Raw genomic sequence first — 14,937 nt, 5'->3', positions numbered from 1 at the left:
TGGTCTTAAACTCCTGAGCTCAAGCAATCCACCTGCCTCGGCCTGCCAATGTGCTGGGATTACAGGCATGAGCCACTGCACTTGAGGCTACCTATAATATTATAAACACAAATTTTATTTGCTATTATCTTTCCCCTAGATAAAAGACCTCATTCACAGTTTACAATAGGAAAGCATCCAAGAATCTAACATGTAATACTCAAATATTTTATTTATATATTTATTAGGATATTTGTTTTATGTTAACCAGGAGAAGTTCTACATGCTAAGAAATTAATAGAGGTCTACTTAAGAATACTCATTATCCAGTTACTAAGAGTCCATGGCAGTTAACTCTATGGCTATTGAAATTCCAGGATGGAAATGTTTAGAAGGCAACATAAACATGGATTCTAACTTTATCTCCTTCAATTATTAGCCAAGAATGTGGCTTTGGATATGTGAGTTAGCCAATTGAGTTCCTTCATCCTTACAGGTGAGAGCCACCACGCCTGACCTATTTTACTTGGAAGGCTGAGGTGGGCAGATCACGAAGTCAGGAGATGGAGACCATCCTGGCTAACACGGTGAAACCCCATCTCTACTAAAAACACAAAAAATTAGCCGGGCATGGTGGCACACGCCTGTAGTTCCAGCTACTCGGGAGGCTGAGGCAGAAGAATCACTTGAACCTGGGGGTGCAGAGGTTGCAGTGAGCTGAGATCGCGCCACTGCACTCCAGCCTAGGTGACAGAGCAAGACTCTCCATCTCAAAAAAAAAAAAAATTAGTATATTATGAATATCTCTCGCATCAGCAAATATTTTTTACAGCATCATTTTCAATGAGTGCATAGTATTATATTCATATTGTCTAATTATCATTTCCTTTTAGCAGACACTGCTTGTTTTTCCTGTTCTCTTCTGTGCTGTGATGAATTCTTTGGAGTATTGTTCTCTCTCTTCCTATTGTACATCCTGTGCCTGTCTTTATGGATACACTAAGTCTTTCCTGTTCATCAGATGGACTAACTTGTATGTGTGTATACCTGCGAGTGTACGTATTTCTACACAGCAAATAATGATTCCGAGTAAAATGAAAGTTTTTTATTAGTCAAGCAATCTAAGCACTTGGCTGGAGTAGTGCCACATCTGTCTTCATGGTGTCAAGCCATGTGTGTAGCTCTTGTCTGATTCGAGATCACAACTGCCTGCCTGTTGTCTATGCCTTTTATATGACCCCATTTCTGTTCAGATTTCCCTTTCTATTTGCCTGCACCATGTATTGTGTGCCTCATTCATTCCAGTTCACCACCCCCTTAGAATTTGGCAAACTAATTTACAGTTGCTGAGCCAGTCTGTTCAAGCAAAAATCCATTCTGTTGTACACACACACACACACACACACACACACACACACACACAGAGTCTCTCTCTCTCCACACACACAAACACACACTCTCTGTCACGCACATACTCTCTTTCTCACACACACACATACACACACCCACACACCAACACCCCAATACAAGTCTCAGGAAATTATTTCGAAGTCCTGATATTGTACTGCTTGGAAAGGCAACCTCCCCACCACACTGCCTGTCAAAGATAAGAAGATGTTAGTTTCAAAGCTTTCAAAAAAGAAAGAAAGAAAAGTAGATGGAGGCTGGGTGCGGTGGCTCACACCTGTAATCCTTGCACTTAGGGAGACTGAGGTGGGCAATCACTTGAGCCCAGGAGTTCGAGACCAGCCGGGGCAATATATGAAACCTCACCCCTACAAAAAACTAAGGCTGGGTACGGTGGCTCGTGCCTGTAATCCCAGCACGTTGGAAGGCAGAGGCGGGCGGATCACGAGGTCAGGCGTTCAAGACCAGCCTGGCCAACATGGTGAAACCCTGTCTCTACTAAAAATACAAAAATTAGCTAGGCATGGTGGTGCGTGCTTATAGTCCCAGCTACTTGTGAGGCTGAGGCAGAAAAATCGCTTGAAACCAGGAGGCAGAGGTTGCAGTGAGCCAAGATCAAGCCACTGCACTCCAGCCTGGGTGACAGAGCAAGACTCCATCTCAAAACACAAACAACCAAAAAAAACCACATGAGGCTGGAGGATAGGTTGAGGCTACAATGAGCCGCCATCACACGAGCTGCGATCACACCACTGCACTCCCACCTGGGTGACGGGAGTGAGACCCTGTCTCAAAAAATAAATTCGTAAAATACAAAATGATCTTGTTTTTATAAGTTTGTAAGAACAAGTAGATGAACCAAAATGTAAGCTGGTTTTCTCTGGGTGGTGAGATGATTAACACAATTTTTTTTTTTATTGTGTGTTTCAAATGTTAAAGAAACCAGCTACCATTCATTAACCATCTCTTATGTGTCAGGAACACATTTACTACCTTTTTTATGATTATATTATACATGTTCTTTGTAACAAAAGAACCCAGTTAACTATTGAGAAATAAAATCACTCAGTTTCCAAACTTTAACATAACTACAGTTAACATTCAGGTGCATTTTTTCCAATCTCTTTTCTACATCATAAACTATTTATACTAAAAGTAGTATTGGCCAGGCATGGAGGCTTACAACTGTAATAACAACATTTTGGGAAGCCACGGTGGGAGGATCACTTGCACCAGGAGTTCAAGACCAGCCTGGGCAACATAGCAAGACTCTGTCTCTACTAAAAATAAAAGAAGTTTTTGTACCTTAACTTTTTTCAGTTAACATTATTCCATGAACAATGTCTAACATCTTTAAATACAATTCAAAAACATAATTTTAACTGCTCTATGGTTTTAAATAATTTATGAAATAAATTATTTAAGTTATAATTTCTTCATGTAAATCTTAATTTATTTAATGCATTCCTTCCAGTTGAATACTACTTTTGATTTCAAATATTAGAAATGGCATAATAGTGAAGATCCTTATCTCTGTCTTATTTCCTAAGGATACATTCTTAGAAGTAGAATTCCAAATTATATGTGATAATTAGTTTTTTGGGGCTTTTGTTTTTTAGATGGGGTCTTGCTCGGTCATCCAGGCTGGAGTGCAGTGGCGCGATCTCGGTTCAGTGCAACCTCCACCTCTTGGGTTCAAGCCATTCTCTTGCCTCAGCCTCCTGAGTAGCTGGGATTACAGGTTTGCGACACCACACCCAGCTAAATTTTGTATTTTTAGTTGAGATAGAGTTTCACCATGTTGGCCAGGCTGGTCTCGAACTCCCGACTCAGATGATCCGCCCACCTTGGCCTCCCAAAGTGCTGGGATTACAGGTGTGAGTCACGCGTAATTATCACGCCGAGTCTGATCATTAGTTCTGAGGCTCCCAGTGCATAGTGCCATGTTCCTCTTCAGAAAGAGCATATCTGTCTGCATTCTCTTAAACAGTACAGTGATTTACAGTATCCCTGCATCTTGAAAACTACTAAGTATTAAGAAGCACTGAGTTTTTGTTTTTGTTTTGTTTTTTGAGACAGAGTCTTGCTCTGTCACACAGGCTAGGGTGCAGTGGCCTGATCCTGGCTCGCTGCAACCTCCACCTCCTGGGCTTAAGCAATCCTCGCACCTCAGCCTCCCGAGTGGCTGGGACTACAGGTATGTACCACCACGCCCAGCTAATTTTTATATTTTTTTGTAGAGATGGAGTTTCACCATGTTGGCCAGGCTGGTCTCAAACTCCTGGGCTCAACGACCCCGCCCACCTTGGCCTCCCAAAATGTTGGGATTATAGGTGTGAGCCACCACACCCAGCTGAAGCCCTGGGTTTTAATCTTTTTTTTTTTTTTTTTTTTAATAGAGACAGGGTATTACTATGTTGTCCAGGCTGGTCTCAAATTCCTGGGCTCAAGTGATCCTTCCATCTCAGCCTCACAAATTTCTGGGATAACAGGAGTGAGCCACTGTGCCAAGGCTTAATCTTACTAATTTTCTACAGTCATGCATGGCTTAACAGAAACGTGTTCTGAGAAATCCATCATTAGGTGATTTAGTCATTGTTGTGTGAACCTCAAAGAGTGTACTTACACGTACTTAGAAGGTATAGCCTACTACACACCTAGGCTACATGGCATAGCCTATCACTCCCAGGCTACCAACATGTACAGCACGTAACTGTACTGAATACTATAGGCAATTGTAAAACAATGGTTAAGTATTTGTGTTTCTAAATACAGAAAAGTTACAGTAAAAATACAGAAATACAATTTTATGGGACCACTGTCATATACACAATCTGTCAGTGACCAAAATATCACTACACAGGGCATGAGTGTACTTGTGAATGGGGACAAATAACTAAACCTCGCTCTAGCCAGTATCTCTTGGCTCTCAGTGGAAATAACATCGTCTATATGAGAGATTTTTCTTAACGCTCAAATCAGACTAATGTACTGCCAAAGATTACTCAAGTGAATAATAGCAACCGTAAATTAGCATCTGTAAGTTATTTTGAATTTATAAGAACACTCAAAAACTTTTAAAATCCCTAGTTTTCTGTCTATATGTGTCTATGTGTTTTAAGACTCAGTATACAGGCTAGGTGTGGTGGCTCACACCTGTCAGCACTTTGGGAGGAAAATCTCTTGGGGCAAGTAGTTCAAGATCAGCCTGGGCAACATAGAGAAACCTTGTCTCTATTAAAAATTTAAAAAAAAAAAAAAAATTAGCCTGCCGAGAAACCTGTAAGCCCCACCTACTCAGGAGGCTGAGGTGGGAGGATTAGGTGAGCCAAGGAGTTCCAGTTTACAGTGAGCTATTAGAGCACCACTGTGTGCTAGTCCAGGTGACAGACAGAGACCCTGTCTAAAAAAAAAACAACTTAGTATTTAACCAGTATTTTCTTTTCCTTTTTCTTTTTTTTTTTTTTTTGAAACGGAGTCTACTGTCACCCAGGCTAGAGTGCAGTGGTGCAATCTCCACTCACTGTAGCCTCCTCCTCCTGGGTTCAAGTGATTCTCCTCCTTCAGCCTCTCGAGTATTACAGGTGCCAAGATTACAGGTGCCCACCACTATGCCTGGCTACATTTTTTTTGTATTTTTTGTAGAGAGACGGTTTCGCCATGTTGGCCAGGCTGGTCTCAAACACCTGACCTCAACTGATCTGCCCACCTCGGCCTCCCAAAGTGCTGGGATACAGGTGTGAGCCACCGCACTTGGCCTAATCAGTATTTTCTTTTCTGTTGTTTGTATACAGGCTTGTGCTATGCTACCCAGGCTGGAGTGCAGTGGCTGTTCACAGGTGCAATGATTGGGCACTACAGCCTCAAACTTCTGGACTCATGTGATCTTCCTGCCTCGGCCTCCCAAGGAGCTGGAACCACAGGCACAAGCCACCACGCCTGGCTTAAGATCAGTATTTTCAGTGACCCACTGGCTCTTGAAAAGTTGGAGTTTTTTTTCATTTTCATCTTCAAAAAAATGTTTAAAGCATATGCTGATAGACCTTTCCCAAAAGGACTTCCCCAGAATTCTATTTAGATATTATTACATATTTCCACTTAAAAACTATTTATTCTAATTAGTTACATCTTTTTCATCCCTTATGTAATATTTCTCTCTCAACCCTTTTATAAGTCCAAGGTGAGGTTAATGTTATTTAGCACTGCTAAAGGTAGAGACCTTTAAAATTGTTGTTTTGCAAAGATGCCAAATATGTAATCTCACTCCTTTCACTGTAAACTTCTTGTATTAGTCTATAGGTTTTTGGCACTACTGAAATAAAACAGGTATTAATGCTCTTAACAATGATCTATTAAAGGACAGTAAGCCTCGGATCTGAGGGATGATAAATAACCCTCATTTCAGGAGAAAAATGCTATCAAAAGGCCTGCCATCATGTTTACAAGAGTTTGACTCAATTAGGTAAAACATAGTGATTAAGAAAATGTGTCTGTGATCTATAAAGTCTATGTTCCAACTGACTAACTCAACTGGTTTGTTCCTAAATATATTTTAACATATAAAAAGGTATCTGCACATCCAAGAAGGCATTTAGCTCAGCTCAAACAGGAGGCTTGATATATTCAACATGGCATTAACATTTCACCCAAAATATTCAGTGTTCTCTATCATTTTGACTGTCTTTTGGAATTAATTGGGAAAGGGGGTCATGGGGGTTTGCAGGACAAACACTCCTGAGATTCTCTCATTTTAACCCTGCTGACAAAATTATACCAAACAGAAATAGCTACAAGGAAAATGTAAATGTTCTGATGTTATCAGTAGTTGAAAATTTGGGGCCGGGCGCGGTGGCTCACGCCTGTAATCCCAGCACTTTGGGAGGCCGAGGCGGGCGGATCACAAGGTCAGGAGATCGAGACCACGGTGAAACCCCGTCTCTACTAAAAATACAAAAAATTAGCCGGGCGCGGTTGTGGGCGCCTGTAGTCCCAGCTACTCGGGAGGCTGAGGCAGGAGAATGGCGTGAACCCGAGAGGCGGAGCTTGCAGTGAGCCGAGATCGCGCCACTGCACTCCAGCCTGGGCGACAGAGCGAGACTCCGTCTCAAAAAAAAAAAAAGAAAATTTGGAATAGTGAACCCCGTAAAATAAATTCTAGACCTGACGTAAATTGTCTTTCAAGAGCCCAAATGTTTGTTTTCTTTCGAGGCTATGTCATCCATTTATTTTCCCCTCACGTCACCGGAATTTGTTGGTTCCATCTCTATGGAAACCATTCAGAAGGATGATAATGTGAAGTCTACCACCCACATATGCACAGCCCTCCCTATCAGCACTGGTGGGGTGCAGTATCACTCTCTGGTTCAGATCAGCTTTCAGAGAATAGAAAGAAACAGTATTTAGAATGCACCCGAAAAACAAATGAAAAGTATAGGACAACATCATCTCCTTCTCAAAACATTGGCTGCTCCTACAGTAAATTAACATCCGCCCACAGCCAGAAAGCAATATGGTGAATATTCTGTATAGTCACCAAGAGTAAAGGCTGCTGGCCAGTATTCAGACGGCTGGAATGCTACAGCCCGTTCATGTACTTTTGAGGCTTTTCTTAAGGGGGAAGAGAAACAGGCCATTTTCTTTTGAAATTAACCTTGGAGTTTACCATTCAATTTTTTTTACCAATACCACAATGAAAAAGAAGCCTTCGTGAATGCAAATGCATTCACATACACTACAGAGAAATTAGTTCTTTGATTTTCCTGTCCCCTTATTAATAAAGTGGAACATACTGAAACTAGGAGTTATGTACAGAGACAGCAATACAGGAATGATTGTGCTGAGACATCTGGCTCCTATAATGATAAAAATAATTGCATCTAGGACAAAGCACATGCACGCACCAGGATTATGTTTGGAATGATGGAAAAGCAGACAAAGATGCAAAGTGTTGATCAAATTGTTAACACTCATTGATTGGGAGCATGTACTTGGGTATTTCAAAAGCTCCTGTTGATGCAACTTATGATTTCCCATTAGTGAAACCTGAATTGCCTTTAGGAAAGTTGGTTTTTACATATGTTAATCTGAAAGCCAGTATGTGCCCCTTGCTAGGAATACCTTTGAATTGCAGAGGCAACAACTTACTCTGTCCTCATATCATGATGATCCCGCTAGAAATTAAAGTTATCTCTTCCACAAACTAACTTTTAAAAAATCACCTGGGAATTATCATCATACTTCATCTATATTTGATTTGTTTCCATGTTGGAAATGAAAAGTGTACACCTATATTTTCAAACAAGATGTCTTCCTTTTAAGACTAAAAATTTTAAGTCTTAAAATTTCATTTGAAATAAAATTTTAACTCAATGTTTCTGGTGTCTAAAATGGCACCAATCCAAAAAGATGGGAAAGAAAGGCTTAGGAGTCCCCACCTTTCCTCCTCCACAGTTAGACATTATTTCCCAATGAACAGAAGAGGCAGATGTCCTGAACTCCCCAGGCTGGAGTGCAATGCTGCAATCTCGGCTCACCACAACCTCCGCCTCCCAGGTTCAAGCGATTCTTCTGCCTCAGCCTCCCAAGTAGCTGGGATTATAGGCATGTGCCACCATGCCCGACTAATTTTGTATTTTTAGTAGAGACGGGGTTTCTCCATGTTGGTCAGGCTGGTCTCAAACTCCTGACCTCAGGTGATCCACCCGCCTCAGGCTCCCAAAGTGCTGGGATTACAGGCATGAGCCCCCGCGCCTGGCCTATTTGATTATTTACATCATACAGCAAACAGCAATGGAAAACAATGAAATAGCATGGAAGTGGACTAGAAGTATTTTCTCAAATGCAGGAGAAATGCTTTCAGTGTTGTTCTATCAGTGAGGGCTGGAGTGGGCAGGAGACATAAACATGGATGGACAGACACACACACACACACACACACACACACACCCCACCATCAGTGAGGACCAGAGTGGACAGGAGACAGACACAGATGGACATACACACACACACACACACACACACACACACACCCCCCTAGAAGTAGGAGTGATGGCCGGGCGCGGTGGCTCATGCCTGTAATTCCAGTACTTTGGGGGCCGAGGTGGGTGGATCACGAGGTCAGGAGTTCAAGACCAGCCTGGCCAAGATGGTGAAACCCTGTCTCTACTAAAAATGCAAAAAATTAGCCAGGCGCTGTGGCTGGCGCCTATATTCCCAGTTACTCTGGAGACTGAGGCAGGAGAATCGCTTGAACTCGGAGGGCAGAGGTTGCAGTGAGCTGAGATTGTGCCACTGCACTCCAGCCTGGGCGACAGAGTGAGACTCTGTCTCAGGGAGAAAAAAAAAAAGGAGTGACTTATCTAACTGTTGAGGTGAGACTGGAATAAGTAACTGAGCATGCATAGCTCAGGCCTCTCTCTTATCTTTTCTAGAAGAGCCTGTCTACAGAATGCACATGTTCTCTTTCTCTAGAAAGTGCTAGCAATAAAGCTGATATTATGATCTCCAACACTATGTCTTTTTGTCAGTCAGTTGTGAATCAGAAATTTTGGGGGTGGAAGGGGAAGGGAACACGATTATCTGTCCCCCTTAAAAATCCTGACAGAAGCCGGGCGCGGTGGCTCAAGCCTGTAATCCCAGCACTTTGGGAGGCCGAGACGGGCGGATCACGAGGTCAGGAGATCGAGACCATCCTGGCTAACACGGTGAAACCCCATCTCTACTAAAAAATACAAAAAACTAGCCGGGCGAAGTGGCGGGCGCCTGTGGTCCCAGCTACTCGGGAGGCTGAGGCAGGAGAATGGCGTAAACCCGGGAGGTGGAGCTTGCAGTGAGCTGAGATCCGGCCACTGCACTCCAGCCTGGGCGACAGAGCCAGACTCAGTCTCAAAAAAAAAAAAAAAAAAAAAAAAAAAAAAAAATCCTGACAGAAGAGCCGGGTGTGGTGGCTCATGCCTGTAATCCCAACACTTTGGGAGGCCGAGGTGGGCAGATCACCTGAGGTCAGGAGTTCAAGACCAACATGGTGAAACCCCGTCTCTACTAAAAATACAAAATTAGTCCAGCATATGGCGTGCACCTGTAATCCCAGCTACTTGGGAGGCTGAGGCAGGAGAATTGCTTGAACCTGGGAGGCAGAGGTTGCAATGAGCCAAGATCACGCCACTGTACTCCAGACTGGGATACACAGCAAGACTCCATCTGGGCAGGGTGGTCAGGTGAACAGAAGACAGTGGACCAAGATTCTCTCCCAGACTCCACCACTGACTCACTGAGACAGCTCAGAAGTAGCCTAAGTCCCAGGGTCTCCAAGGAGGAGTAAAGCCCTGAATCTACCCACCTGCAGGTTTCACATCTTACAAATACAGCACAGAAATTAAGTTGGAGAAGAGGAAGAGATGACCAGATCCACAATTTAGCATCCTAGCAGATTTTATGGGACTAGAAGTAGGAAGAAACTTCTATTTCCTCAACATTTGAGCAAGAACATTTCCCAATCCGGAGAAACCTGGTAGGCTCCCGGAGGTTGGAGACAGCACTGGGGGGTGGGTGTCAGTGTGGAGTCTCTGAGACTGCCAGGGGACAGATGGAGGATGGAGAGAATTATGCAAATCATAGTAGTCCTGTTCCTGAACCGAGAAATACATTACCATCCTGAGTTCTCCAGTAAGTTCCGCAAAATCGTCTGTGGCACTGAGCAGTTATAATAGCCCATGCCAATATATGATCTCCAGATCTGGTTTTTGCTTGAAATGGCATGCAGAGTTGCAAGGATTTCATTTTCACCTGATTGTGGGAAAAAGAGAAATGTTACAGAGAGAAGATGTCTCAGAAAGGAGCTCTAATTACAGTTTAAAACCCTCACTTTGTTTGAATATTTATGAGAGAATAACTATATGGAAAATGTTAAGAGTCTTCCATCCAACCAACACTAAGTACTGTATGCGATATCTCAAAAAAAAAAATTCCCAAACAACACTCAATTTCTCCTCAAGGTTGGCCCCTCGTCATTGTTTTGACTCTTCCTTATTCAGTTCTGTTTGCTAGAATTGCCCATTTTTACACTTGCCTCATTCCAGGCTTTTTCTGTTCCCTTTCTGTTTCTGCTGTATATACGCTAAATAAAAATTCTGTCTTACTCCCAGTAAAATACTGTGTTTTACCTTCTAAACTGCCTTATACTCTCTGGAAGTAGACACGGCTTCAGTCTAATTAACACATAACCTACATTTTCTCTAAAACTGTTCTACTCAGTTACACATTCCTCCTTTGTGTCACTGAAACGGCAACTTATAAAAAGGCCATCACCCAAAAATAGAAAATATCAGTTGTAATCAAAGACCCTCATGCAAAGCTGGGGACAGTGGCTCACACCTGTAATCCCAGAACTTTGAGAGGCTGAGGTGGGCGGATCGCTTGTGCTCAGGAGTTCAAGTCCAGCCTGGGCAACACGGTGAAACCCCGTCTCCACCAAAAATGCAAAAAATTAGCCAGGCGTGGTGGTTCACACCTGTGGTCCGGGATTCTTGGGAGGCTGAGGTGGGAGGATCACATGAGCCTGGGAGGTGGAGGTTGTAGTGAGCTAAGATGGCGCCACTGCACTCAAACCTGGGTGACAGAGTGAGACCCCCATCTCAAAAACAAAAACAAAAACCAAAAACACCCTCATGCAGTTTCTACCAGCATTCTCATGAAGGCACTTTGGTAATTAAGAAGTATAAACGTACTTGAATGCAGGTGGGACCCTTTCTCGGGTCATTCGTATAATAACAAAATAATAATAGCATTTGATATTTATTGAACATTATTCTGCCAGGAATTGTACCATATGCTTTTCATGCGGCCTGGGACACTGAGGATTGAAGACAGTCATTTGGCCGGGGTCACACAACTTTAAATTAAAGGATTACTAATCCAGTCTCACACTTTAATCCACTGGACTACATTGAGAGTTGCTACATGGACAGCTCTTACACTGAAGGGTACCCCTTTTTTTTTTTTTTTTTTTTTTGAGAGGGAGTCTTGCTCTGTCACCCAGGCTGGAGTGCAGTGGCTTGATCTTGGCTCACTGCAACCTCTGCCTCCCAGGTTCAAGTGATTCTTCTGCCTCAGCCTCCTGAGTAGGTGGGACTACAGGTGCACACCACCACACCCGACTAATTTTTGTATTTTTAGTAGAGACAGGGTTTCACCATATTGGCCAGGCTGGTCTCAAACTCCTGACCTTGTGATCCACTCACCTCAGCCTCCCAAAGTGCTGGGATTACAGGCGTGAGCCACCGTGCCCAGCCACTGAAGGGTACTTTTTAGATACAAATGACATCATATGGTTCTTTATTTGCCTCTCTGCATAGAGATAGATTGTGTTACTAAAATTTAACTGGGATTTAACTACTTAGGCAAATGTCTGTCTCCTTTAAGATCTTCTTAGGGACTCAGTCACTTAACTCTGGGAAATGATTTATTTTATTGTTCCCTTATCAGAGAAAAATGTAGATACAGCAAAATCCAAGACAGCAAACTGGCAAGAAGACACTTAACATGTTTTTTTTTTTTTTTTTTTTTTTTTTTTTTTTTTTTTTTTTTTTGAGACAGAGTCTCGCTCTGTCGCCCAGGCTGGAGTGCAGTGGCCGGATCTCAGCTCACTGCAAGCTCCGCCTCCCGGGTTTACGCCATTCTCCTGCCTCAGCCTCCCGAGTAGCTGGGACTGCAGGCGTCCGCCACCTCGCCCGGCTAGTTTTTTGTATTTTTTAGTAGAGACGGGGTTTCACGGGGTTAGCCAGGATGGTCTCGATCTCCTGACCTCGTGATCCGCCCGTCTCGGCCTCCCAAAGTGCTGGGATTACAGGCTTGAGCCACCGCGCCCGGCCCACTTAACATGTTTTAACCCTACTGAACTCTATCTGAATATTATTTGCATCAATCTTTATCCTCAGGTAAAATACTTTCACCCTCCACCACACACACACACACACATACACACACTCCCCACTCCACATGCTTTCCCAGGAAATAAATTCACAGGAGATATGGTACTTTGCCAGAGTAGAGTAAGAAAGAAAAGAGTGGATAGTCTTGAAGGTATTAGTTCCATGAGTAATATAATCTAACTACCTTATGGAAGATGATCTTGCCTTCTTCCACTGAAAGTTTAGGAAATAAGTAAAAATGCAATAAACCCACATCTGAGAAAATAGGCAAGGATAGCATCCCTAGGAACAATCATGCAAGAAGTCCAGTCACCTCCCAAATAATCTTCTTAGGGGCAGAATGATTCAGAAGCCCAGTAGGAGGAAAGATTAATTAGCGGTGCCTTGTAGGCGAGTCCGGCTTCAATTATGATCCTGTGCAGGGGGGACAGGTCCCTGTTCCACACCGGTCCAGCTCTCCAATGACAACAGCCTGTGAAGGGCTCTGTCTGTCAAACTGAGTTTAGCCTTTGGAAATCAAGCTGGAGAATATGATTCTTTTTACAATATAAGAAGATAATTCTACTGATGGTGTGGAAAGGTCACTGAGGGGAGACCCTGGCCCAGGGAGATACGGTAAGAGGCCAGCACTATAGTTCAGGAGAGAGATGGGTAAGAAGAGTGTTATGAGTTGAACTGTGTTCCCAAAAATGATACTTTCAAATCCTAACCCCATGGTACCTCTGACTACAACCTTACTTGAAAATAGGGTCTCCACTGATGTAATCAAGTTAAAATGAGATCATGCTGGATTAGGGTCAGCCCTAATCCAATGATTGGTGTCCTTATAAGAAGAGCAAAATTGGGACATGCAGACACACACGCAAGAAGAACGCCATATTTGAAGGCAGCAGAGGTTGGAGCAATGCATCCACAGGCCGAGGAGTGCCACGGACTGCTAGCAACCCCCAGAAGCTGGGAGAGAGGCAGGGAACTGATCCTCCTTCAGAGCTCCCAGAAAGGAGCCAACCCTGCCAACATCTTGATTTCTGACTACGGAACTGGGAGCGAACAGGCTCCTGTTGTTTAAGCCACCTAGTTTGTGGTACTATAGTACGTGGCAGCCACAGAAAACGAATAAAGAAACTGTATCAGTCATTTTTAAGAGACATGGTAATACTCTTGGGCCCAGCTGACCAGTTAAAAAAGTCTCGGGGGCCGGGCGCGGTGGCTCAAGCCTGTAATCCCAGCACTTTGGGAGGCCGAGACGGGCGGATCACGAGGTCAGGAGATCGAGACCATCCTGGCAAACACGGTGAAACCCCGTCTCTATTAAATACAAAAAACTAGCCGGGCGAGGTGGCGGGCGCCTGTAGTCCCAGCTACTTGGGAGGCTGAGGCCGGAGAATGGCGTGAACCCGGGAGGCGGAGCTTGCAGTGAGCTGAGATCCGGCCACTGCACTCCAGCCTGGGTGACAGAGCGAGACTCCGTCTCAAAGAAAAAAAAAAAAAAAAAAGTCTCGGGTTGGCCGGGCGCAGTGGTTCACACCTGTAATCCCAGCACTTTGGGAGGCTGAGGCAGGAGGATCACTTGAGGTCAAGGAGTTCAAGACCAGCCTGGCCAACATGGTGAAACCCCGTCTCTACTAAAAACACAAAAATCAGCTGGGCCTGGTGGCGTGCGCCTGTAATCCCAGCTACTTCAGAGGCTGGAGCAGGAGAATTGCTTGAGCCCGGGAGGTGGAGGTTGCAGTGAACCGAGATCACGCCAATGCACTCCAGCCTGGGCGACAGAGCGAGACACTGTCTCCAAAAAAAAAAAAAAAGGCTCAGGTGAACTCCAGCACTTTGCCAGACACGGTTTCCCACACATCATTAAGATTCTACTAGTGGAAGTAATCGACTCCCATAGTACCATTCTCTTTACTAACCAACATCATCCACTGGCGTAAGAGAGCTGGTGCTAGGGTACTGGAATGTGTTGGAAGTCTGTGCAGAGGGGTGCAGCAACCTCCCCCACAGTCCCTCAGAGTGACGCGGCCAGAGGTCAAACCAGCAGGCCAAACCAGCACCACCAGTTATCTAGCCCAAAGATTTGCACTGATTGCTCTCTCACTCACATGGCCTGGCATGGGAAAGGAAAGCAGTATAGCCTCGCAGTCAGGTTGTTCCACAAGCAGCATGGCTGAGAGAACCAACTCAATGGCTGACTGTTAATTGGCTGCATACCTGGAGAAAACTAATATAATAGTAGTTGAAATAATTAGAAATAGCTAAATGGACATTGGTGGGAGCCAAAAGGGTTATTTAAACCAACAGTCCCCATAGTGAGTGAAACTGCTAACGTAATTCTTCCAGTGCAGGACTCTCCTTCCTCATACCCAGCCCCAGGAGACAAAATAGGATTAGAGAGATAGGAATTTGGCTATTGTGCCAAGAGCCACAATCCCTAGTGAGGGACTGTAGCAAAAATCTAGCTCTCGCCCCGTATAGAGGTGCTCAAATGTGTTGTTTTGATTTTGCTTGTAGACTTTTGGAAGGTCTTTTTACCGTGGTTTTATTTTCCACTCCTGTGATAGTAGCCCTCGCTGTTAGGTGACTTCCCACTGATAGGAAAGGTGGGGTTAAAGTTGTATGGGTCTGC

General features: G+C 44.0%; 1 protein-coding gene and 1 pseudogene across 1 annotated transcript in view; one reads left to right on the top strand and one right to left on the bottom strand.

Annotated features, from left to right (window-relative positions):
- The window catches only part of GLDC (glycine decarboxylase), a 115,290-nt gene that overhangs the window by 81,179 nt on the left and 19,174 nt on the right, over positions 1 to 14,937 (bottom strand). The window contains exon 3 of the mRNA XM_001112651.5: positions 10,035 to 10,170. Coding sequence (XP_001112651.1) covers positions 10,035 to 10,170 — 136 coding nt within the window. The remainder of the gene's footprint in view (positions 1 to 10,034; positions 10,171 to 14,937) is intronic.
- On the top strand, positions 3,456 to 8,024 carry LOC144334878 (zinc finger protein ENSP00000375192 pseudogene; annotated as a pseudogene).

This window comes from Macaca mulatta, chromosome 15, assembly GCF_049350105.2.
Source record: "Macaca mulatta isolate MMU2019108-1 chromosome 15, T2T-MMU8v2.0, whole genome shotgun sequence".
NCBI classification, from domain to species: Eukaryota; Metazoa; Chordata; class Mammalia; order Primates; family Cercopithecidae; genus Macaca; species Macaca mulatta.
Note: the sequence above shows the minus strand (reverse complement) of the source record. Positions and strands in the feature narration are given on the sequence as shown.